This window comes from Saccoglossus kowalevskii, chromosome 6 (assembly GCF_978046115.1).
Source record: "Saccoglossus kowalevskii chromosome 6, keSacKowa6.1, whole genome shotgun sequence".
NCBI classification, from domain to species: Eukaryota; Metazoa; Hemichordata; class Enteropneusta; family Harrimaniidae; genus Saccoglossus; species Saccoglossus kowalevskii.
Genome location: NC_140646.1, coordinates 12,183,144 through 12,211,086, shown reverse-complemented (window position 1 = coordinate 12,211,086; position 27,943 = coordinate 12,183,144). Strand labels below are relative to the sequence as shown.

Below are 27,943 nucleotides of genomic sequence, written 5' to 3'. Positions count from 1 at the left end.
AGATTAGTATTTCTCAAAAATTACGTCTAAAACACGCTACTATTTTTTGACATGATGGAACGCGGGGCCACCTCACATGGGAAATATGTACGTCCCTCAAATCACAGTGACATGTTCTCGGCGATGCAAGCGACTACGGTTTATTACGAACTTTGATATTACAGTGGTATGTGCAAATGCTACATACCGATCACTGATCGGAGACGTAAAACCAGACTTGTCTAGATGGTAGGTAATAACGCGTCATCTTACGTAAGCCGCCACATCCAGAGTCTGCAGGCAGAACGCAACACTGAAGTCTACTGAAGGCGAACATGTCGCAAATAAACTGGAGTTATCATGGAGAAACAGGTATATTAATCACTTTTAATAATTACGCAACGTTTTTTTTTATAATTCGGTTCAATGTACCTCAATAACACCAATTTCATTATCTACTATAATTACGCTATTATGGCACAATGAGTGTTACGCTGGGGTAGCGCGTCTGCCGTGATCGTGAATTCGTATATGCTGTCTCATGTTGTAATATATGTATGTTTGCATGTAAATTTATACAATCCACGCTATAAAGCGTTGCGGTTGAAAACGTGCCAAGCGATAAATTATTTTACATTACCAGTGGAACGTAGGTCCAAGCACAAGATCGAAACGCACTCTCACAACAAACCACTAATCGATTTTAATATATTCAACAGAAGTACAATGTCAAATTCATGTTTAGGAAACCAAGACCACTTCAACCACGGACTAGTCTTTCGAAACGTTGTGTGCATTGAAGTGCGTATTGATTCGTGAGCGTACAAAACTGTCTTGTCATAATCGGAGAATTTTTGGTCCACAAATTCTCGTTGATTGTTTTTCAATTACATCTGGTGTAGAATGCGTGCTTGATCACTTTAAATTATATTCTTGTTAGGGCTTTATTATTTTGTTTTCATTTCATAAAATGTTTTTTTATTTATTCTTTTATTTTTATTTTTATTTTCATTTTCCAGTAATTTTATTGTACGTAATAATACAAAATAGGCGTACGTATTAAAAAAAGAACAACACATCATACTAACATGACAAATATAGTAAAAGTGAAATATATAAATTAAAAAATACAACGTATATTACATTACATTACATTACATTACATTGAAGCTAGCAATAATTTTAAAAGGCCATTGAACCAGTTTTGAATTTGGTTCACTTGGGATAGTTGGGATAACAGAGAATGGCGGTCAAAAATAGAACAAATAAAATATATTTGAGGCATCAATTCCCATTTAAGTTCTAATACTGACATAATCTCTCTGAAATCTTATAAAATATAATGCACATGAAAAAAAAAAAAACCTGGAATACCCCACAAGTCTTTGACCCCAAAAGAAACTGCGCATAGATTCCATTACTAGTCTGCGCAACTTACGACATTATATTATGTGAATGTCATAATGGAGACGTGTTATTACCACAAATAACCGTCTGTGTTCAGCGATACTGTCTGACCATGCTGGATACGAAATCGAGAAGAGTTGGGTTCTCGTTATGCTCTACTTCTGAATCAATATATTTATATTTTTTAATATATTTTTTAAATAGTGCTTGTTATAAACCCGGGAGACACATTATGTCAACTATACCTAAAAACTTAGTGAGACTATAACGTCAAATTTTCGTTTTCTAGTTCGTCATAACCACGTACTACCTTCATTTTCTCCATTACATACTTTCGTGTTATATCCCGCATACATCGGACTAAAATCTAAAGTTGAATTGGTTGTTTTTACTCTAATATCACTGGTTTATTGTGCTGATGTTAAGGCCTCTACATTTGACCTATGAAAATCGCGTTCTGTGTCTCTCCTCTGATCATCAACCACTTAGAAAGCGTTTTGATAAAACAGGCTATGTCGTTCTAATAACCTGATTGGCTGCTGATCCTGTGGGACATGAGACTGGTTATCTGAGCTTATTTAATTGGAATTTTTTTGTTATCTGATTCAGAATCATTTAATGGCCAGTTCCTAAACACGCTGTGACAGTTGTAGTACTTCTGCTTACAGATGCAAAACGCAAAAGCTGTAGTTGCGAGTTCGAATCTCGCGTCCCGTATTTCGCGTGAATTTTACCAGTTAATAAAAACAAAATTCACCTTGTGTAAAAACAAACAAAAACGAAGTACAAGCAAACCAGAGTAAAAATACAAAACTCGATTTACAATTGAATGATAAATAGATTCATTACCTACTGCACTTGGGTTTCATTCCAGGGAAAAGTTTTTGCTTGTTTGCTTTTGTGCCGGACGGGGCATTTACATGGACTATCTAACAATGAGTATATACCGTAAATTTTGCGAAAATCGCGGGTTTAGTCATTTTGACAATCAGAATAAATAAAAACATCACAAAAAAAACAAAAAAAAAACACGAAATTTACTAACAGGATTGCGTGTAATGAACTTGAATAGAAAATGAATTCATAAAATAGAATCGTGTTTATTGAAATAAATTGGAATTTATAAAACAAAATTGCTTTTCTGAAATGAAATATATAATCCATAAAACAGAATTGCGTTTTATTATATTAAATATTAAATATCTATTGAACAAAATTGCGTTTTATGATACGAAATATGGAATTTATAAAATAAAATATAATATTTTTTTCACATAATATTATGTGGCTTGATATAGGAGGGTTGGATTTAAATTCATGTAAAAATCTGTTACTTGAACTTCTTAAAATCATTACTATTCTGCCAAAATGTTGTTAAAACTTGGTTAGTTGGTTAATCTAGCGACACACAATGGCCATGATGTACATATACGCCCAAACACAAACATAACCGTAACTGTTAATGAAGGTGAACGTCACATAAATGTCGTAACATGAGTACACCGAATATGAACCAATGATATCCACTTCGCTGTTCACTCACATATGTGTATGATAGACAGAGTGCACAGCGACTTGCGTGTTTACCTCACGCTGTTTACGCAATTATTTTTAAATGTCGTTGCCAAGACGGCAATTGTTCTTATTGTACGACTACGGTTGCTGAATTCGGTTACCGTGATCCAGGGCACTTATTCCATTACCACGGGAGATATAAATATTTCACGACAAAGGCTTCACTAAATGTAAAGACCCGTGTCGCATGATAACAGCGAGATTTATTTCCAGTCCAAACGAGAATAGTCTCTCTTAACGATAATGTCATACTTAAACACACCACCGTGTTTTGACAGCGTTTGACGTGACGGAACGCGGGGGCAAGGTTACCGTCCCTCAAATAACGGTGACGTATGCTGCGTGAGTGCAAGCGATAGCGGTTTATTACAATGCGAACTTTGACATTATAGTATAGTATATGCAAATGAGGTACACGCCGAACACCGATCGGAGACCTCGTTTGGCATGTAGGTAGGTAATAATGTACCATCCGGGCTTATCTTACGTAAACCATCAAATGCAGAGTTCACTGGCAGAACACAGAAGACTGAAGACCACCAGAGGCGAATCATGTCGCAAGTAAACTGGAGTTATCATGGTGAAACAGGTAAATTGTTCGCCTTTGCTGCGCGGTGTGTAATCCGTTCCTCCAATTAGGACTTCATGTTAACTGCACTTTTTTAATTTAATAATTACGCAACGTTTAAAAAAATAGCTCAATGTACGTCACACCATTTCCATTAACTATGATTACGCTATTATATATACATATCCACGTATTAGTGAACGTGGTTTCTAAGGCATTACGCTTGAATATACGTACCATACGTTATATGATATTACAAATTGTAGTTCAATACACAAGATCGAATCACACTCTCACACAGGACCCCGATAGATTTTAGTGTATTCACCCGAAGTGCACCGTATCGAATTCGTCACGGTGTTTGGGGGTCGTAAAATCAAGGCTACTTGAACCACGAGCCGGTCTTTCCAAACGTTGCTGCCAGCTGCGTGCATTATACAGCGAAGTACGTGTTGGTTCGTAAAAGTGCAAAAATGTCTGGTCATAATCGGCCATTTTTAAATAACAACTAGTGTATATGACCGCTTTATATATAAATTTTGTAAATTTCATATTTTGTTTGCTGGTATATTTTTTAAGTTGTTAAAAAGACAAAACAAGGTACACGTCATAAATAAAAAATTGCATTAAAAATAAAATAATAAAACTAGAGGCCGTGCAATACATCAGGTGTTGCTTGAATTAGTTTTAAGGGTCATTGGGACAGTCATGGACACGGTTTGCTCGGGATTGTAACAGGAAATGTCGGTCAAGAAGCCAAACAAAATAGAGTCGAAGCGGCAATTCCCTCCAACCCATGAAATAAATTCACACGAAAAAAACAAACAAACCTGGAACACCCCGAATGCAACTGCGCATAGATTCCATTACGAGTCTGCGCATCTTACAACATTGCATTGCATTACGTGGATGTCACAATGGAGCTATTATCAGAAATAGTCGTCTGCATTCAACGATACTGTCGGTCGATGATGATGAACACTACACACATACTGCATAAACCACAGTTATGAAAACACGTACAATTCTAATTTGTAATTTATCAGAACAAATTAGAACGCGTAATATCGAATCCCAGAACGAGTACATATGCGTATATTGCATACGAAAGACATAACACGTGCGGTAATTATTTGACAAGTGCTTGTCTGCATGATACGGTCATTTTGAACAGGAAGACGTCTGGATATTAATTGCAAAGCGCAGACTAATAGCAGGTGAGTCTGAGATAACAAAACACGAACGGAATTATCATCATATTAAACTGATCGTGATTCTATTTTTGGTCTCCGATTAACTCAAGACCTAGTCAACCGCAACAATGTGACCCTATTCCATATTATTATCAGCTCTTGTTACTGCATGTCGGGCGGTTGCCATACTCGCTCAGCACTTACTGGGTCTTAGAAAAGTGATGTTACTTAGGCCTGGACTAATATCGAATCATACCTCTTTTTTAGAGATTAAATAAAAATCATATTTCAGGTTTCGCTTAAAGTCTAAATTTGTGGAAATTTCAGTCTTTTAGCTTTGACAGAACCGTATTATATAAAACCTACGTGCTTACAGCTAAACGAATTATGGATTAATGAAATATCGGATTTATTAACCAGAATCACATCTGAGTCGATAACAAAATGATTCTGGAGTGTAGATAGTCTTACCGAAGGGGATGTTGACATTACCTACCCAATATCAAGAGGCTGTAGCTTTTCGGGCTATAAATTATTGCCCTAACCCCTAACTCTATCTACATATTCAGGTTTAAAATTGGTTGGAATGAGGTGGACTGTAAGTATGTTCATATTGTATTACAAAGTTTTATTAACGTAATACAGAAGCCTAAATGCAAATACCAAAAATGTGTGCATTCTGCTCATTAGCAATATAGGAATATGTATTGACTTTAAAACAGTTGGAGGTCTTAACTTTCAAGAATATAATGGTTTAATTTTAGTGGATAGTGGCCATTTTGCCAGAATTGTAACGTTTTTACCATATGTTCCTCTGGTAGAGATATTATGTCATATACCAAATTTAGCCTGGTGACTTAGGCTGGAAAAATCATATATTGTAAATGATGGAACACTTTTTGTTCTCCTGTCCTGCAATTTTTCTTTTAACATTTTTTCAGTGGAATTGTTCTAAAATAGCGATTTTTCAAAATTCGTGATACATGCTTTTACATAATAAACCAATGAACAATGGCATGCGATTTATGACAAACTTTCTCAAAACGTATGAGTAGGCTTCTACCTTAAGTCATACAACCTGGACATACTGGTACTACCCAGCTAAGATAATTGCGAATCATCAAAACATTGGATAGTTTCTGACATTTGAAAATGCAGCTAACTTTCATAGAACAGTGTCACACTGCATAGAACAGTACCACACTGCACTGCACAGAACAGTATCACACTGCACAGAACAGTACCACACTGCATAGAACAGTACCATACTGCATAGAACAGTGCCACACTGCATAGAACAGTACCACACTGCATAGAACAGTACCACACTGCACAGAACAGTACCACACTGCACAGAACAGTGCCACACTGCATAGAACAGTACCACACTACACAGAACAGTATCACACTGCATAGAACAGTACCACACTGCATAGAACAGTACCATACTGCATAGAACAGTACCACACTGCATAGAACAGTACCACACTGCATAGAACAGTATCACACTGCATAGAACAGTACCATACTGCATAGAACAGTGCCACACTGCATAGAACAGTACCGCACTGCATAGAACAGCCCCGCACTGCATAGAACAGTACCACACTGCATAAAACAGTGTCACACTGCACAGAACAGTGCCACACTGCATAGAACAGTACCACACTGCATAGAACAGTACCACACTGCATAGAACAGTACCACACTGCATAGAACAGTGCCACACTGCATAGAACAGTGCCACACTACATAGAACAGTGCCACACTGCATAGAACAGTGCCACACTGCATAGAACAGTACCGCACTGCATAGAACAGCACCGCACTGCATAGAACAGTACCACACTGCATAAAACAGTGTCACACTGCACAGAACAGTGCCACACTGCATAGAACAGTACCACACTGCATAGAACAGTACCACACTGCATAGAACAGTACCACACTGCATAGAACAGTGCCACACTGCATATAACAGTGCCACACTACATAGAACAGTGCCACACTGCATAGAACAGTACCACACTGCATAGACCAGTACCACACTGCATAGAACAGTGCCACACTTCATAGAATAGTACCACACTGCATAGAAAAGTACCACACTGCATAGAACAGTGTCACGCTGCATAGAACAGTGGCACACTGCATAGAGCAGTACCACACTGCATAGAACAGTACCACACTGCATAGAACAGTACCACACTGCATAGAACAGTGCCACGCTGCATAGAACAGTGGCACACTGCCTAGAGCAGTACCATACTGCATAGAACAGTGCCACACTGCATAGAACAGTACCACACTGAATAGAACAGTACCACACTGCATAGAACAGTGGCACACTGCATAGACAGTGCCACACAGCATAGAACAGTGCCACACTGCATAGACAGTGCCACACTACATAGAACAGTGCCACACTGCATAGAACAGTGCCACACTGCACAGAACAGTACCACACTGCATAGAACAGTGCCACACTTCATAGAATAGTACCACACTGCATAGAAAAGTAGCACACTGCATAGAACAGTGTCACGCTGCATAGAACAGTGGCACACTGCATAGAGCAGTACCACACTGCATAGAACAGTACCACACTGCATAGAACAGTGCCACGCTGCATAGAACAGTGGCACACTGCATAGAGCAGTACCATACTGCATAGAACAGTGCCACACTGCATAGAACAGTACCACACTGAATAGAACAGTACCACACTGCATAGAACAGTGGCACACTGCATAGACAGTGCCACACAGCATAGAACAGTGGCACACTGCATAGACAGTGCCACACTACATAGAACAGCACCACACTGCATAGAACAGTGTCACACTGCACAGAACAGTACCACACTACATAGAACAGTACCACACTGCATAAAACAGTGCCACACTGCACAGAACAGTGCCACACTGCATAGAACAGTACCACACTGCATAGAACAGTGCAACACTGCATAGAACAGTGCCACACTTCATAGAACAATGCAGTGCCACAGTGCATAGAACAGTACCACAGTGCATAGAACAGTGCCACACTACATAGAACAGTGCCACACTGCATAGAACAGTGCCACACTGCACAGAACAGTGACACACCGCATAGAACAGTACCACACTGCATAGAACAGTACCACACTGCATAAAACAGTGCCACACTGCACAGAACAGTGCCACACTGCATAGAACAGTACCACACTGCATAGAACAGTTCCACACAGGCAAAAAAGTACACTCACAAGAAAATAACTATTAATGTTCACTAAACTCCTATACTAATGAGTCAAAGTCATTAGAATCAAACGCTAATGGAACAAGAAATACTTGGAAAAATACTTGAGGTATCGGTAGAAACAAATGTCTGACAATAATCAAAAAACAAATCCACAATAACAAAACTTAAGTACATCCCACAACATTATCAAATCAGTAAGGGAACTCATGCTATACATGAAATTATGTCATAGGTTTCGAAAAGAGTGAGCACATTCTGCTTTACATGTAGTCATAATTAAATAATTTCTGAAGCAACAAAGTGATATCGATGCCATTACAAGCCCTACACAGGTCTTAATATTTAAGCAGAATTTATAATCTCCTGAATCTCAAGTATAACTGCATATATCATTTTTATACTATTTGTTTTTGACTAATGCATACAAAGCAAACTTTAAGAGCAGAACCTGTTCTTTTTTATCAGAACAGTTTACTTGGCCTAGGTGAAACTAAGAGAGGAACTAAATACCACAGTAAGGCAGCAAAGAACTATTTCCATTGTCCTGCTGCTCAACTTTGCCCTCTGGGACACTCCTCGTTGTTGAGGTAGTGCACCACTAATATCACAACACCGATCTGTATTCAGCTTTGTGTCAAAACCATGATACTGTGCGAGTTGAACTGCGGGCATTACATGGCCATTCATATCAGCAATTGCTTCTTGCACGGTCTGCCACAGTCCCTTAACATATTTATCCAATACCTGACCCCTTAACCTTCTGTCTACTAGTTGAAGTGGGTAAGAACCGTTCAACAACTGAGAGCATTGTAAAATCGTCTCGACAACAGAAGAGTCTGGTTGCCGAGAAGTATAAATCGTGCCATTTGTCGTCTTCTCTGAATTAGGTAGTTGGGGCACCATACCAAACTGTAAATATCTCTGAAAATGAAGGTATTAAACGGTCGGCGACGAGGGAGATAATGTTAAAATGTCCTTAGCTACAGTGCTCCAACCTTACTGACTCTGACTGTAATAAAGTTTACATAACAAAGTCCACAGAATCCACGTAACACGCACTCAACGAATGCTAATGATGATTACAAAAAGAACACTGTGTTCAACACCCTCTCAAATAAACTCCCTGAAGCAAGTAGATTTACCCTGGCTACACACTTATCAAATTGTTGTCATTAGTTACAGCCGCATTTGAGGCGAAATGTCTATTCTAATTTCTTTCTATTCACACTCAAACTAGTTTTACAATTGTTCGTTCCGTATAATGCGTCTACCGTGTTGAATGATTGACCTTTTACAGATGTCGGTGTTAAAAATAGAAGTGAAAACACTGTGTCATGTCGACCCTTTTTACACGCATACATTATATTTTAGCGAGGATTTCAAATACTGGATTTCAAATACATTTTACGTGGGTGAGCAAGTAAATGGGAATACCACGTGACTTGGTAGTAATCGACAATCATCAATGAGGCTTAAAGTGAGTTGTGGTATTTAAATGAACATGAGCCAGACAGCTTTTAGAACCAACAACGGAATGGTCACGTGCTGTTTTCCCGCAGATTTTGTATTCACTCACATATTACTCACATGGAATCACGTGCTCAGTATGAGTTCCATACGACGATTATTTGACGACGGTGGATATAATAGGCATTAAGACACAATTCGTATAACATTTGATATATGATGTAAACAAAGAAACTTGACTACCACAAAGTCATTGCCCCCCCCCCCCCCCCTCAAATTCAACTGCGCACAGAGTTTATTATTAGCCTGCGCAGCCTACATTTCAGTGCATACTGGAGACGTTTTACGGCCGTTTGTATTAAGCGATACTGTCGTTGGTGGGTAGGAAATCGAGGAGAGTTGAATTCGCGTAATGGTTTTCACTATATAACTTGACATAAAAACCCAGGAGACCCATCGTGCATGGAATATATCAATCCTACCCAACAACTGAGGGATACTGTCACGTCTGCCACGCTACACAATTACTGCATAGCGTGCAAGCATGAAAAGAACGTACATTGATCCGAACAATTGGTGAAATGAAACAAGATTTCATTTTACATTTCTGACACAGTTACCTATGGTATTTGCTACACTATTCAGCGCACTGTGTGTTTTCCCTTAGATACAGTGACTTGCCACTCAAAGAATTCATAAGAACAAATTAGAAATTGATATCCAATTATACTAGTGTAAGTGCAGAAAATACATACATAGCATGACGTTGTCGTGTGATATCATTTGTTTTTTAGAGCTGGGTAATACGAGTGACGTGATGGGCTAGTATTATTCTCAAATCGAAATGATTGAGTGGTGATGGACGCGTTCAGCCATCTTAAGTATGATTGTGAAACAACTGCATGTGTATATCTGAATTTTATAGTTAACTCGATGGTTAAGGCATGTCATCATTCATTTAAACAAAAATGGCCTCTAATCGACCATGTTGAATCCGACAACATTTGTACCAAGTTTAAAAACATCTGTCTATGCACGATCCAATTCTGGTTCTGGAAAGAAGGAAATTTAATGAGTTTGAAGGGGCCGTCAATCTTGACTATGATGCGCGTGCACATGTATCTTAAAAACACAGTCAGCTGGCGCGCACGTGATAATAAAATAAATACGATATTTACTATATGGGGGCCGCCATCTTGAATGCAGCATAAAACTAAATAAGAGATAATTTGTGAAACGCGTTTTTCAGATTCCTACAAATCTGGACAAAAATACCAATCTTTCACAAAAATACGATCCGTTGGGGTTATATTAAGCCAACCGATAACACAATTCGGCCGAATTCGGCGTTTCTGTGTGGAAAAAACCCTTGCATACGAACACCTAATTACGCGAACAACTTAGAACACTTTCCCGGGGTATTTGAAACCGAAATTGTCATCTAACTGTAAACCCGGCCAACCCCCTATACTTTCTGCCCAGCCCCAGTTCCAAAGTGAACATGCGCGGAACATTTTTAAATTAAGATATTTTTCTCTTGGCTGTAAAAACGTTGGAATGCGTTAATAATAATTTATCCGAGTTCGTGCACACGAGATTCTGGACAAAAATAAACAATGTCAGACAGGTCAATTGACTAAAACATGCGATCGATATGATCACTGCGAGGCGATTGCCTCACTCGGCTTCCATGAAGTTTACATAATACTAGCTTAAAACGAGTACGGGAATTCTAGAATTTCCGATTTTATCTACATGATTTCTTCGTGCCTCATAATAAACTCTCAATATCCACGTAACTGGCGCTGAGCGATTGCCTTAGATAATCACGAAAAAAAAAACACGTTTTGTTCATCACCCACGCAATCAAACTCCCTGAGGCAAGTTGATTCACCCGGGCTACACACTTATAAAATTGTTGTCGTTGGCTACAGGCGCATTAGAGGCGAAATGTAAAGACCCGTGTCGCATGATAACAGCGAAATTTATTTCCAATCCAAACGAGAATAGGCGCTCTTAACGATAATGTCATACTTAAACATACCACCGTGTTTTGACGTGACGGAACGCGGGGGCAAGGTTACCGTCCCTCAAATAACGGTGACGTATGCTGCGTGAGTGCAAGCGATAGCGGCTTATTACAATGCCAACTTTGACATTATAGTGGCATATGCAAATGGGGTACACGCCGATCACCGATCGAAGACATCGTCTGGCATGTAGGTAGGTAATAATCTTATCTTAGGCTTATCTTACGTAAACCACCAAATGCAGAGTCCACTGGCAGAACAAAGAAGACTGAAGACCACCAGAGGCGAATCATGTCGCAAGTAAACTGGAGTTATCACGGCGAAACAGGTAAATTGTTCGCCTTTGCTGCGCGGTGTGTAATCCGTTTCTCCAATCAAGAGTTCATGTTAACTGCACTTTTTTAATTTAATAATTACGTAACGGTTTTAAAAATTATGTTCAATATACGTCACACCGTTTTCATTAACTATGATTACGCTATTATATATACATATCCACGTATTAGTGAACGTGGTTTCTAAGGCATTACGCTTGAATATACGTACCATACTTTATATGATATTACAAATTGTAGTTCAATACACAAGATCGAATCACACTCTCACAACAGGACCCCGATAGATTTTATTGTATTCACCTGAAGTGCACCGTATCGAATTCGTGTTTGGGGGTCGTGAAATCAAGGCTACTTGAACCACGAGCCGGTCTTTCGAAACATTGCTACCAGCTGCGTGCATTATACAGCGCTCATGTGTGTACATTGAAGTGAAGTACGTGTTGGTTCGTAAAAGTGCAAAACTGTCTGATTATTATCGGCGATTTTTAACAACTGGTGTATATGTCCGCTTCTACTATAAATTTTGTAAATTTCATATTTTGTTTTGCTGGTATATTTTTTAGGTTGTTAAAAAAGACAAACAAGGTACACGTCATAAATAAAAAAAAAATGAAATAATAAACTAGAGACCGTGCAGTACATCAGGTGTTGCTTGAATTAATTTTAAGGGGTCAACTGGAAATGGCGGTCAAGAAGCCAAATAAAATAGAGTCGAGGGGGCAATTCCTTCCAAAATATGAAATAAATATAATTCACACGAAAAAAACCTGGAATACCCCAAATGCAACTGCGCATAGATTCCATTACGAGTCTGCGCAACTTACGACATTGCATTGCATTACGTGAATGTCATAATGGAGACGTGTTATTAAATAACCGTCTGCATTCAACGATACTGTCTGTCGATGCTGATGAACACTACACACATACTGCATAAACCACAGTTATGAAAACACGTACAATTCTACTTCGCAATTTATCAGAACAAATTAGAACGCGTAATATCGAATCCCAGAACGAGTACATATGCGTATATTGCATACGAAGGACATAACACATGCAGTAGTTATTTGACAAGTGCTAGTCTGCATGATACGGCCGTTTTGAACAGAAAGACGTCTGGATATTAATTGCAAAGCGCAGACTAATATCAGGTGAGTCTGAGATAACAAAACACGAACGGAATTATCATCATATTACCCTGATCGTGATTCTATTTTTGGTCTCCGATTAATTCAAGACCTAGTCAACCGCAACAATGTGACCCTATTCCATATTATGATCAGCTCTTGTTACTGCATGTCGGGCGGTTGCCATACTCGCTCAGCACTTACTGGGTCTTAGAAAAGTGATGTTACTTAGGCCTGGACTAATATCGAATCATACCTCTATTTTAAAGATTCATAACAATCATATTTCAGTTTTCGCTGAATTGTCCGAATTGGTGGAAATTTCAGTCCTTTATAGCTGTGATAGAACCGTATTTTATAAAACCTAAGAAAAAAAAAATATGGATTAATGAAATATTGGATTTATCAACCAGAATTATATCTGATTCGATAATGAAAAGATTCTGGAGTGTAGAGAGTCTCACCGAAGGGGGTGTTGACAGTACCTACCCAATATCAAGAGGATGTAACTTTTCGGTCTATAAATTATTGACCCCAAGTCCATCTATTCAGAATGAAAATGGGTGGGGATGAGGAGGACTGTAAGTATGTTCATATTGTATTACTAAGTTTTATTAACGTAATACAGAAGCCTACACATGAATGAAATACCCAGAATTTGTGCATTCTGCTATAAATTTAAAACAGTTGGAGGTCTTAATTTTCAAGAAAATAATGGTTTAATTTTAGTGGATAGTGGCCATTTTGCCTGTATTGTAACGTTTTTAGCACATGTTCCTATGGCAGAGATATTATGTCATATACCAAATTTAGCCTGGTAACTTAGGCTGGAAAAATCATACATTGAAAATGATGAGACACCTTTTGTTGTCCTGTCCTGCAATTTTTCTTTTAACATTTGGTTATATGGAATTGCTCTAAAATAGCGATTTTTAAAGAAATTTTTTTCAAAATTCGTTTTTCAAAATATCATGATTTCATGGGACAATAACTACAAGATTTTACATAATAAACCAATGAACAATGGCATGCGTTTTACGACAAACTTCCTCAAAACGTATGAGTAGGCTTCTACCTTAAGTCATACAACCTAGACATACTGCTACTACACAGTTGAGATAATTATGGATTATCAAGCCATTGGATAGTTTCTGACTTATTGACATTGTAGCCCAATGTATTCTTGCACAGAACAATCACAGAAATAACTATTAATGCCCAATAAATTCCTATACTGATGAGTCAAAATGATTAGTAATAAACCCTAATGGAACAAAAAAGCCTAAATACTAGGCATCACTTTCATGGGGTATCGGTAGAAACAAATGACTGACAATAATCGAGAAAACAAATCCACAAGAACAAGAACAAGTACATCCCACAACATTATCAAATTAGTAAGGGAACTCATGCTATACATGAAGTGATGTCAGAGGTTTCGAAAAGAGTGAGCACATTCTGCTTTACATGTAGTCATAAATAAAAAGTTTCCGAAACAACAGACAAAGTGATATCGATGGCATCAGTTTTCAGTGTAACACAGTTATTGCATTTAACCACAAGCTTATTGTATCCGCTAAAACCCCTTTGAATGTTCAGCCAACTCTGTCTCCACATAACCTGTCCATTGTTGGTTTAATAGTTTGGACAAAATACGACAATGTTTTTTTTAAAGACTGTGTTTGTATTACAAGCCCTAAACAGGTCTTAATATTGAAGCAGAATAAGCAGATTCTATAATCTCCTCAATCTGAAGTATAACAGCACATATCGTTGGAATATGATCATTAAATTTATAACTGTTGAGGAAAAATACATCATTAGTATATCAGAATGTGAAATTACAAGTTTTGGCCTTTTTATACTGTTTGCTTTTGACTAATGCAAACAACACAAGCAAAACCTGTTCTGTTTTATCAGAACAGTTTACTTGGTCTAGGTGAAACTAAGAGAGAAATTAAATACCACAGTAAGGTACCAAAGAACTATTTCCATTATCCGGGTGCTCAACTTTGCTCTCTGGGACACTCTATGTTGTTGAGGTAGTGCACCACTAATATCACAACACCGATCTGTATTCAACTTTGTGTCAAAATGATGATATTGTGCGAGTTGAACTGCGGGCATTACATGGCCATTCATATAAGCAGTTGCTTCGTGCAGGGTCTGCCACAGTCCCTTAACATATGTGTTCAATACCTGACCCCCTAACCTTCTGTCTTCTGGTTGAAGTGGGTAAGAACCGTTCAACAACTGATACCATTGTAAAACCATCTCGACAACAGTACAGTCTGGTTGCCGAGAAGTTTAAATAGGCCTGGGGCACTTGTGTTTACCGGTAGATCGTGCCATTTGTCGTCTTCTCTGAATTAGGTAGTTGGGGCACCATACCAAACTGTAAATATCTAAACGGTCGGCGACGAGGGAGGTAATGTTAAAATGTCCTTAGCTACAGTGCTTCTAACAATAGTATGAAGGTACACAGTACGCGAAGAATGCAGAAACACAAGGGTTGGAAAGACGTACAAACAAAGAAATGACAGACATTGGTGAATTATTCATGTGACGCTTGGTAACACTTGCAACCATATCAATCAATATATTAGCCGTTTATTAAAGTGTATTTATAAACACTATTGTACGTCAACTTTGGCTTTTATGCGTCTAAATAAATCTATTTTTTCGTCTATTTTATTATAGTATTCGATGCATATTCTAATGACAATATAACATGTTTTTATTAATAATAAAACTTGACAGACTATGAACCCATCAGGTGAGCCGCAGTGATAACTAATGCAATGTACTGTAAAGGGATTAATTATTCACTTAATTATTCAAAATGCGCTAAATTAAAACACAGTGAATATGTAAAATTTAGCATAGAACACATTATCTAAATGATAAAACCGTGAATTTAAAACCCACCGAATATGCCTGAAATGGTAAATCAGTGAAATTTAAACCCAGTGAAAATTAGTCATTTTACAGTAACATTACTAATCGTCATTATCAGGTCACCAAACGTACTATCATCTCATTTATATTTGCATACAATGCAAACATTCTGTAATGTTAAGATTTTTTGTTTATGTAGCGCATCAATATTATGGGACATCTCGCAAAATCTCGCGAAACATTTAATTGTTTTCCCATTAATAACATCGCGATTACTAAGATAAAGCATTAACTGTTTTTTAGGTTCTTTTCAATTTGGCTTAAAAACAGTTGGAAGGTGTTAATATTTTTAGATTTTGCGCGAAATGGATTCAGGACAAACATACACAATGTCACACAGGTTAATTTACTATTACGTGCAATCGATATGATCACGATGAGACGGAATGCCTTACTGACTCGGACTGTAATAAAGTTTACATAACAAAGTCCACAGAATCCACGTAACACGCACTCAACGAATGCTAATGATGATTACAAAAAGAACACTGTGTTCAACACCCTCTCAAATAAACTCCCTGAAGCAAGTAGATTTACCCGGGCTACACACTTATCAAATTGTTGTCATTAGTTACAGTCGCATTTGAGGCGAAATGTCTATTCTAATTTCTTTCTATTCACACTCAAACTAGTTTTACAATTATTCGTTCCGTATAATGCGTTTACCGTATTGAATGATTGCCCTTTTACAGAGGTCGGTGTTCAAAATAGAAGTGAAAACACCGCGTCATGTCGACCCTTTTTACACGCATACATTGTAATTTAGCGAAGAAATATTTGATTTGTTCCTCTCGTCTGGATTTCAAATACATTTTACGTGGGCGAGCAATTAAGTAAATGAATACCACGTGACTTGGTAGCTATCTACAATCTCGAACGAAGCATAATGTGAGTTGTAATATTTAAATGAACATGAGCCAGACAGCTTTTAGAATGAACAACGGAATGGTCACGTGCTGTTTTCCCGCAGATTTTGTATTCACTCACATATTACTCACATGGAATCACGTGCTCATTATGAGTTCCATAGGACGATTATTTGACGACGGTGGATATAATAGGCATTAAGACACAATTCATATAACATTTGATATATGATGTAAACAAAGAAACTTGACCTTCACAAAGTCATTGACCCCTCCCCCCTCAAATTCAACTGCGCACAGAGTTTATTATTAGACTGCGCCCCTACATTTCAGTGCATACTGGAGACGTGTTACGGCCGTTTGTTTTAAGCGATACTGTCGTTGGTGGGTACGAAATCGAGGAGAGTTGAATTCACGTAATGGTTTTCACTATATAACTTGACATAAAAACCCAGGAGACCCATCGTGCATGGAATATATCAATCCTACCCAGCAACTGAGGGATACTGTCACGTCTGCCACATTACACAATTACTGCATAGCATGCAAGCATGAAAAGAACGTACATTGATCCGAACAATTGGTGAAATAAAACAAGATTTCATTTGACATTTCTGACACAGTTACCTATGGTATTTGCTACACTATTCAGCTCACTGTGTGTTTTCCCTTAGATACAGTGACTAGCCACTCAAAGAATTCATAAGAACAAATTAGAAATCGATACCCAATTATACTAGAGTAAGTGCAGAAAATACATACATAGCATGACGTTATCGTGTGATATCATTTGTTTTTTATAGCTGGGTAATACGAGTGACGTGATGGGCTAGTATTATTCTCAAATCGAAATGATTGAGTGGCGATGGACGCCGTTCAGCCATCTTAAGTATGATTGTGAAACAACTGCATGTGTATGTCTGAATTTTATAGTTAACTCGATGGTTAAGGCATGTCAGCATTCATTTAAACAAAAATGGCCTCTAATCGACCATGTTGAATCCGACAACATTTGTACCAAGTTTAAAAACATCTGTCTATGCACGATCCAATTCTGGTTCTGGAAAGAAGGAAATTTAATGAGTTTGAAGCGGCCGTCAATCTTGAATATGACGCGCGTGCACATGTATCTTAAAAACACAGTCAGCTGGCGCACACGTGATAATAAAATAAATACGATATTTACTATATGGGAGCCGCCATCTTGAATGCAGCATAAAACTAAATAAGAGACAAATTGTGAAACGCGTTTTTCAGATTCCTACAAATCTGGACAAAAATACCAATCATTCACAGAAATACGATCCGTTGGGGTTATATTAAGCCAACCGATAACAAAATTCGGCCGAATTCGGCGTTTCTGTGTGTAAAAATCCCTTGCATACGAACACGTAATTACGCGAACAACTTAGAACACTTTCCCGGGGTATTTGAAACCGAAATTGTCATCTAACTGTAAACCCGGCCTACCCCTTACACTTTCTGCCCAGTCCCTTATCCAAAGTGAACATGCGCGGAACATTTTTAAATTAAGATATTTTTCTCTTGGCTGTAAAAACGTTGGAATGCGTTAATAATAATTTATCCGAGTTTGTGCACACGAGATTCTGGACAAAAATCAACAATGTCAGACAGGTCAATTGACTAAAACATGCGATCGATATGATCACTGCAAGGCGATTGCCTCACTCGGCTTCCATTAAGTTTACATAATACTAGCTTAAAACGAGTACGGGAATTCTAGAATTTTCGATTTTATCTACATGATTTCTTCGTGCCTCATAATAAACTCTCCATATCCACGTAACACGCGCTGAGCGATTGCTTTAGATAATCACGAAAAAAACAAAAACGTTTTGTTCAACACCCTCGCAAGCAAACTCCCTGAGGCAAATTGATTCACCCGGGCTACACACTTATAAAATTGTTGTCGTTGGCTACAGACGCATTAGAGGCGAAATTCCTTTTCATTCTTTTTTATTCCCACTCAGGCTGGTTGTAAAGTGTTCTTTCTGTATAATAAGTCTACTAGGTTGAATGAATGACCTTTTTGCAGGGGTGACATTTAAGAAAAAAAAACAGTAGTTCAAACACCGCGTCGTGTCAACTTATTATATACGTATATATTACATCTGCGCCCAGAAATCTCATTTGTTTCTGACGTTGTCTAGATTTTAAATACATTTTACGTGGGCGAGCAAAAGGGTAAATCAAACGCCACGTGGCTAGGGGGGTCACCAGCGCTCATGGATGAAACTAATGTGTGCTGAAATATACAAGTATACAAATAAGGAGCAGATAAAAGATTAATATGATATAGCCAACTCCGTTATATAATAATTCCGAGATATAACCAAATCAGCGATATAACCAATTCCCTGACAAAACTAATTCTGTGATATAGCTTATTCTGCGATATAACCAATTCAGCGATATGACCAATTCCGTGACAAAACTAATTCTGTGATATAGCTTATTCTGCGATATAACCAATTCAGCGATATAACTAATTCTGTGATGTAGCTAATTCCGTAATTTAACTAATTCACTGATATAACTAATTCCACCATATAACAAAACCAGTGATATAGCCAATACATAACTAATTCCGTGATATAGCTAATTACGTGATGTAAGTAATTCCATATGATTACATAACTAATTCAGTGATATAACTAATTCAGTGATATAACTAATTCCGTGATATAACTAATTCAGTAATATAAATGATTCCGCGATATAGCTAATTCAGTGATATAACTGATTCCGTGATATAGGTAATTCAGTGATATAACCAATTAAGTGATATAGCCAATTCAGTAATATAACCAATTCAGTGATATTGCCAATTCAGTAATATAACCAATTCAGTAATATAACTAATTCTGTGATTAGGCAAATCAGTAATATATCTATTTCCGTGATATTCCCAATTCAGTAATATAGCCAATTTCGTGATATAGGCAAATCAGTAATATATCTATTTCCGTGATATTGCCAATTCAGTGATATAGCCATTTCAGTAATTTAACCAATTCCGTGATATAGCCAATACTGTAATATAACTAATTTCGTGATACAACTAATTCCGTGATATAACTAATTCCGTGGTATAGCCAATTCAGTGATATAGCCAATTCAGTGATATAACCAATTTCGTGATATAGCTAATACTGTGATAAAACTAATTTCGTGATATAACTAATTTCGTAATATAACTAATTCCGTGATATAGGCAAATCAGTAATATGAAACATTCAGTGATATGGCCAATTCAGTGATATATCGTATTTCGTGATATATCTAATTCCGTCAGAAATATGACACATTCAGAGTGATATAGCCAATTCAGTGATATATCTTATTTCGTGATATAACTAATTCCGTGATATAGCCAATTCAGTGATATATCTTATTTCGTGATATAACTAATTCCGCGATATAGCCAATTCAGTAATACAACCAACTCTGTGATATAGCTAATACTGTTATATAACTAATTCCGTGTTGTAGCCAATTCAGTGATATAGCCAATACTGTGATATAACTAATTTCGTGATATAACTAATTCCGTGATATAGCTAATTCAGTGATATAGCCAATTCAGTAATACAACCAACCCCGTAATATATCTAATACTGTTATATAACTAATTCCGTATTGTAGCCAATTCCGTGATATGGGCGATTCAGTGATATAATCAATTTAGTGATATAAACAATGCTGTTATATAACCAATTCAGCGCTATAGTTAATTCGACGATACGACCAATGCCGTGATATAATCATTTCAGGGTTGGATGAAAAACGCATTATTTGTTTGGTGGATACGTGTTTCTTTGTCTAATAAAACGCTTTACTCAGCTTCAATTCGGATTATCCGTATGTAGATTTTAGCATTTCCGGTTTTATTTCCTGCAATTCTTTGTCTCCTATTTAAGCTCACAGAATTCATGTATCATGCTCTGAGCGAATGACTTTAGTAATTACAAAAAAAAAAAAAAACGATTGTGTCCAGCACCCACGCAAAGATACTCCCTGAAGTAGGTTGATTTGCCAAGGCTACACACGTGGCATTCCTGTCATCAGTGCAAATTAATGAACTCTCTTCGCAAGTGGAATTCGATTTGCACGGCATGATTGTGTTTTTGTCACGTGACACATTGCCGCTAATCATCTGCGACAAATGATACGTTAGGTTAAATTTCACTAAGCAAACATCTCGGCAAATGAGTGTCAGTTACGTGTAGTCAGACTATTCAAAATCAGGCTATATAATTTTTTTATTGTCAATGGAATTTCCGCACACAATCGCGAAGAATGGTGCGTTTTACTTCCTCTCGATCAGCTGACAGGAACCAAGGCGAGATCCTGATGCATGTCAATTACTTTACCGTGCATGTTGTCGAATTGAAACATTTTCAGTAAACTAAAATAATGCCATCCCATCCACCCCGATAATCCCTTAAGACTACGATTATACCAACTACTACTTTCTATATATTTTACTAACCGATAACCGACAATGACAGGTCTACTCAGACTTTAAAATTACGTGCCTGTTTCAGTATTTCTATAGGTAATTATTGCTTTTGTTATTTACTTTTTTTGCTATCCCAGGCTTTACGTACATAAACCTTGATATGATACTGTTTACTGCGTAAATTTGATATCACTCTACCTCGTTATGATACTAACGTGCACTTATACATGCCGTAGAAATCGTCGTTATTCAGTAAGTTCTAGCGTCTGAATGGTTTGAATCAAAAACTCTTATCACTGATATCGCGACTAGTATTTTCTTCTTACATAATTACCACGCCTAACAATACATTGCACCATTATGCATTTTTTATAAATAAGAAGAATCTTAACACCTAGATTGCTTTGTTACTGAATCAAATAATTAATATTAAATGATTTACATAGTTCAGAAGAAGAAAACTATAATTAATTACTATAGGTAGTCTGAGCTATGTTATGTGAATAAGAAAATAATACACCCTACACATATGACATGTACAAATTTTACTTTGCTACTCCACGCAGGGCATTATGGGTGGGAATCAAGAAATGCCCCTAACACGTGAAATACGTGATAATGTCCGCTATGTCTACATTCCTTTTATAAAGTTAAGCTATGAGAGACAGATAGCACATGAAGAAATGTGTTCGTTAAATTGGTAAACTGGATATATCGGTGCGCAATACACTAAGTAACGCCCTCTAGTGACGGAGCGCATCTGTGACGTAAATGACGTGTAAGTGATGCCGTTACCTACGACACTGTTTATATTTATGTATACTGGTTTCGACGCATCGTCGTAGACTTACTTGCTTTTTGAAAATTAAAAAAATGAAGAAATTAAAAAACAAGCATTTTTTTCGCGATCACCCTCCGTTAAAAATATTAAACAAGTGTAAACAAGTCTAGTTTCATCACTGAACGACGCGATTATTGTTAAGATTAACTTTCAATACATAATATTATAGGAATCGACGACTGGCACAACTTCTTCCCAGCCGCCAAGGGAAAACACCAATCTCCAATAGGGATATCATCGCATCAGACAAAATACGATTCAACATTACCGTGTTTGAAGTACAAATATAATGCAGGTGCTACGAAATCCGTTACAAATAATGGTCATTCGTTCAATGTGTCTGTCGACAGTAACGAATCTGGTAAGTCGAGATAAAACATCCGCCTTAACGAATTAAATTCCGTCACCATTTTAATTTAGTTCGGTAACTAAAGATAGTGTCAGATGCGTTTGGTATGGTTGGATTGACTACTTTATTTAAATAGTTATATGAATCTCATTTCCCTGCCATTCAGAGTTGTGTGGCGGTCCTCTGAAATACCGTTATAAGATGGCTGGTTTCCATGCACACTGGGGTCTCACTGAAGCCACCGGCTCCGAACATACGGTCGACGGCATCCCATATGCCGGAGAGGTGAACCACATTTGAATTTCTTTTATACTCGTATGAGTTATGCCATTAAAAAGTAGTAAATAAAGACGTTGAACTCATGTTAATAGTTTTGTTAATACACTCTCTAGAGGGCGCTTCTAACCCTCGTTCTCATTTTATAGTTCCACTTAGTACATTGGAATAGCGATCTCTTTAACAGTATGGAAGAAGCTATGTCACAACAAAACGGCATTGCTGTACTTGGCGTTTTTGTACGGGTGGGTAATTAATTAATTACATTTATTTATTTATAGTTTAGTTTAGTTTTAGTTTCGCACTAATTTTCAACGCTCATTGCCTTACTAGGGTAGTTGAATTTAAGTTCAGATCTATTTTGGATATTAAATTTCTATATATTCACAAATAGGATTCTTTAATCGAATTTCTTCCCAAGACACCACGTGGGTTCAATGTCAAATAACGTATTGTACACATTATAACCTTTCAGGTTGGAAAAGAACACAGTCAAATCCAGTCTTTGCTGAGAAACTTTCAAAAGATCCGATTTAATGTAAGTTATATTGTTTAAAGTTGCATTTTAATTCCGTATCAAATATAGAACATCTCCACTGATTATAATGATCACCAAGTGCAAAAAAACAAAAAAAAAACTGCTGTTTGGGCAATAACTGAATTATTTGAGTACTGAAGCAAACATACACTTTAAGTTATGGAGTTTAATTACTAATTGAAAAATATTTAATAATAACTTCTTCTTTCTCGTACATGTACCATCGAATTAAGGTAGCGAGACTATTATTTGTGTTGAAAATTACGATTTTCACATTTATTTATTAATTGATAAAATGCACCATAAACTTTCATATGATAAAGTCAATATAACATAGAATGTCATGTAAGTTGGTTAAAATATAGATTTTCTGAAGGGAAGCAAGGCAGCATCAGTAGTGTTTTCCAAAATCAACAACACAGGTTTAATCTGTGTGCCTATAAGTTTCAAAGGTAAACTCAAGACAAAGCAATGTTAGGATGTGTTATCAGTAGCTATCTGACACACAATGAGTGTTTCCAAACATTTGAGTGGTTTGTCTCCGCCCCTGTTTGTTTCACAGATTAGTCATTTGCATATGAATGTGTCAGACACAAGGTCACACAGCCACTGAAAAAAATCATTGATTTTGGTGTTTTCATATGCCGAATTTATCCAATTATAGCTATCCCATTCCTTTATTTTTTTGGTTTCCAATAGCCTTACACATTTGGATGTCCCTACACATGGTAAAACAGACCTTGATGGGAAAACAAATTGATTGTGCCGATAAACAAGCTTGAAAATCTTTGCTGTTACATGAAGGACGTTTTCTAGGAGTTTATGTTCTTCAAAATACAAGGTCTTTAACAAAAAATAACGTATACTTATTGTCGTCGGATTAACACCAAATTTTCACAGCTTTAAGGTGACAATGTGAGGAACTTGAATGTGTCCAGACAAACTATTTCATCGATTATTTACCAACGAGTTGTGGTTTGAGTTGGGGGCATTGCGACTAAAACAGTAATTGAAATTCAGGACACTATTTTTTAAAACGCGTTGCTTGAATAAAACTAACCAGACACATTCAATTTACCAGACTATTGAACAACTAGGAAAAGTGAAAAAAATACTTCTTATCGCCAGCATAAATGCGTAATTATTTTTTTTACAGAAAAAGTAATTTTTCACCTTTGATTGAGTAACGCGTCGTAGATTGCAGATACGGGCATGCAAAATGCACTTGTGAAAAGCTTGAAGTCTGGCAATTCTAAAAATATATACTTTCCCGGGTCTATTTGTAGTCATATAGTCACAATTAGAAGATGAAAACAAGTATGCAAATAATAGTCCCGCTACCTTAAATGTTATACCTCAGTGATTTGTTATAGCGCCCTCTGGCGACGAAAAACTTCACCGACATCAAAATGACAATGACGGTTGTCAAGAATTGCCTTGTCGCTAGAGGGCGCATTTTAAATGCATTAATATAATTACGTAATATATAACTCCAATTGGTTAGTATACTTTCCAGAGCCTTGAGTTTATATGTATTCTGGGCGCAATAATGTTTTGGATTTGATAAAAATAATACATATTTTCCATTACCCCTAGGGTGACAGTTGCGCAGTTGAAGGTGGATTTGATCCATCGTGTTTATTGCCAGGTAAAACATTATTATTATTTTGCCGATTAATGGAGTTAATACTAGTAGCATATTAATGTCTGCTGAAAAAAGTATAATATAACAGTATATGCAAGATAAACGTATTATAAAGTTGAATACCGTACACACTGTTAAAAATGTGAATTTGTTCCTTAATTGCAGATAATATTCTTGACTATTGGACCTACCAAGGATCGCTTACAACTCCGCCATGTTATGAAACTGTATCTTGGATTGTGTTTAAAGAACCAATCGAATTATCCTCTTCACAGGTAATATCATAATCACGTCAAAAAACAAGTGAATGACTTTTTAGTTGTTGTTTATTTAACAAATAACTAAAACAAAATCGGTAGAAACATCGCCACTGCCATTAATTAATTTTCTTTGCAGAGGTTTCTATTTATGTTAATTGCATCAATCCAAAGCACGTCAGTGTAAGTTGCTGAAAAACATGTTGGGTTTCTAGTCTGCGATAAAAGTGACGTTGTGTCATATATAGACTGGCAAAGTCTGGTTCTTTTATTCCTTTTAGCGTGATCGTGAAAACTAACCTGACCGCTAAAGAAATCCCGACTGGACGCATCTACAGGCATTTGTCTGCTATTAATTATTCATGAGTGGCTAGGTGAAAGGTTGCTTCGATTCGATCGCAGAGGTGGATACTTTAACTTTCTAAGTGCAAAGGCGATACTTTCATCCATGTTTACTGAAAAGAAGTCGATTTAAATGTCCAATGTATATAAGTAGTCTTTCAAAATCTCCGGGACCTCAGAAGTGAAAGGTCACGTACATTAACATAGATAAGATATGACGTATCAGCTGCACTCTGATTCGTTGTCAATGCTAGTCAACAACTGTTAATTAGCATAATCACCGGAGTGATTCCGCTCCGGTTTTCACTCCAGCGCAGGGGTCGCCTGCAGAAGCGTCCAGTCGGAGTTTCTTTCGCAGTCACGCTAGTTTTCGCGATCACGTTAAAAAGGCTAAATTGAGAATTAATCATATTTTTGCTTGTAAAACAAAAAAAGAATTCCCGACTTTGCCAGTCTATGTCATATATTGCGTAGCATTTTGTTGACATCTAAATACGTACATACATTGTTATCACGTGTCAATTTCTTATTAATTGTGTTTTTTTTATTTTTGTTTTCAGTTAGAAATTTTCAGAACACTTCACATTAGTGCGGAGAACCAACAACTGCCTGGGGACAACGACCACATGGTAAACAACTACAGACCGACACAGGAATTAAATGGAAGAGAGGTCACCTCAACATTTGCATGAAAGGAGCGTGCCTCGAAAAAAATACGTGTTTTGAGTTGTTCGTATAATTAACCCCATTTTTCAAAATATCATTAACACGTTCCTATTGTATGTAAGCCCCTGAAATACGCCAATATTATGGACACGACCAAGGGTCCTGTTCCAGAGTATCTCTCGGAGAATTTCTAACTTAATTGTTGTGATTGCAATTACGCGACAATACTAATTTATTATAATGTGATAACATTTACACAGAATTTACAATGACAGTCGATATCGTGGTTTTACGTTATTTAGACGCGGATATTTTTAATAGTCGAGTTGCATCGATGGAATTTGTCTTGCAAACGATGCAAGAGTCTGATCACAGTAATCTACCGAATGAGGGCGCAACATAACGACTGTCGACAATTTACAATACATAAAAGACAGAAGTATAGGAACCAAAGTATTATAATTTTTTTTATCGGACATTACAAAAAGAAATAGAGATTTTAACAACATAATTTGTACTGACTTTTGTCAAGATGACTTTTTAACTTTATTTGTTACTGCTTGAATAATATAAAACAGATATTTTCTACACTGTCCCCTGAGTTCAAATAAACCCCAAGAATATACATTTTGACCGCAGAATAAACTGCATCATTTAGTGTTAAGGTAGAAGCCTACTCATGATTTCAAATACCCAGAATTTATCCACGTTTTTAGGCAATCCAAAAATATTGCCTTAAAAAGTTGGAGGTCACCAGCTTAATTTTTGAGAAAATGATGGTTGTATTTTAGTGGATATTGGCCATATTGGTAGTATTATAGTGCTTTTACCATAGGTACCTATGGTAGAGATATTATGCTATATATTGAATTGTAGTCAGATGACATAGACTGAAAAATTATATATTGAGAATAATAGGGTACTTTTTGTTGTTCTCAATTATTTCAAAAATCTGGGTCTTAAAATGTGCTCTATGGAATTGTTCTAAAAATAGCACTTTTTGAAACATACTAGTACAAGTTTCTCAAAATACATCACTGTAACACACAAAAAAATGTAATTTCATGGCGCCATGGGTCAATAGCTCCATGCATTTACACAATAAACCAATGAACATTGTCATGCGATTTATGACCAACTTCTCAAAAATTATGAGTAGTCTTCTACCTTAAATGAAAGATTTATGTAGGTTATCGTAAAAAGTAAAAAAATGGTAAAATTTGCCCTGACTAGCATTAACTAATTCGGTTTCCATATACACATTTTCAAATGGTCTGCTCAAAGCTTAATTCTATCTGCTTGAATTCCAAGAAATATAATTATAAATGCTTTGAATATTACTTGTATAGAGGGCCCTGTTTCCTTCCGGCACATTTCCGAACTATTATACCAAATACGTATCGAACAAAGGTACGACATGAGAGTAATGATGTTATAACGACATCACATAACAAATACAATATAATCAGGGTTTGTAGAAGAAGCTCAGCCACAACAGAGTATCATTTTAAGATTGAATAAAGAGTACATCACAGCTTCAGCAATAGTTTTTACAGTGTGTTTTGATTACGTACTATAAGGATAGTATCTACAGTTTGTTTTGATGTAATTATAGTAAACAGTACCAAATTATCAAAATTTATTTATAATCAAACTTTATGTTTTTGAGTTTGTGTCTCTGTGAATACCAAATAAGTATTGCGATGAACATTTTGTAATTTTTTATAGAAATTAATATTAAATAAGGTATACGCATGTTGATTTGCCGTGTTTATTGTCGCTTACTTTG

General features: G+C 36.7%; 1 protein-coding gene across 3 annotated transcripts; it reads left to right on the top strand.

Moving 5' to 3' along the window:
- The first annotated feature begins 216 nt into the window (after positions 1-216).
- LOC102809159 (carbonic anhydrase 13-like) lies at positions 217-27,915 on the top strand. 3 transcript variants are annotated; one of them, XM_085500055.1, is made up of 8 exons: positions 217-351; positions 22,251-22,442; positions 22,597-22,715; positions 22,856-22,951; positions 23,182-23,244; positions 24,841-24,892; positions 25,055-25,164; positions 26,053-27,915. In XM_085500055.1, exons 1-8 carry the CDS (start codon positions 315-317, stop codon positions 26,119-26,121), a joined length of 738 nt encoding a protein of 245 aa, XP_085356181.1. In that variant the 5' UTR covers positions 217-314; the 3' UTR covers positions 26,122-27,915. The 3 variants fall into 3 exon arrangements, with proteins under 3 accessions (XP_085356181.1, XP_006814117.1, XP_085356180.1); XM_006814054.3 differs by having other exon boundaries at positions 26,049-27,915; XM_085500054.1 differs by lacking the exon at positions 217-351 and adding an exon at positions 3,396-3,550 and having other exon boundaries at positions 26,049-27,915.
- The last annotated feature ends 28 nt before the right edge of the window (positions 27,916-27,943 follow it).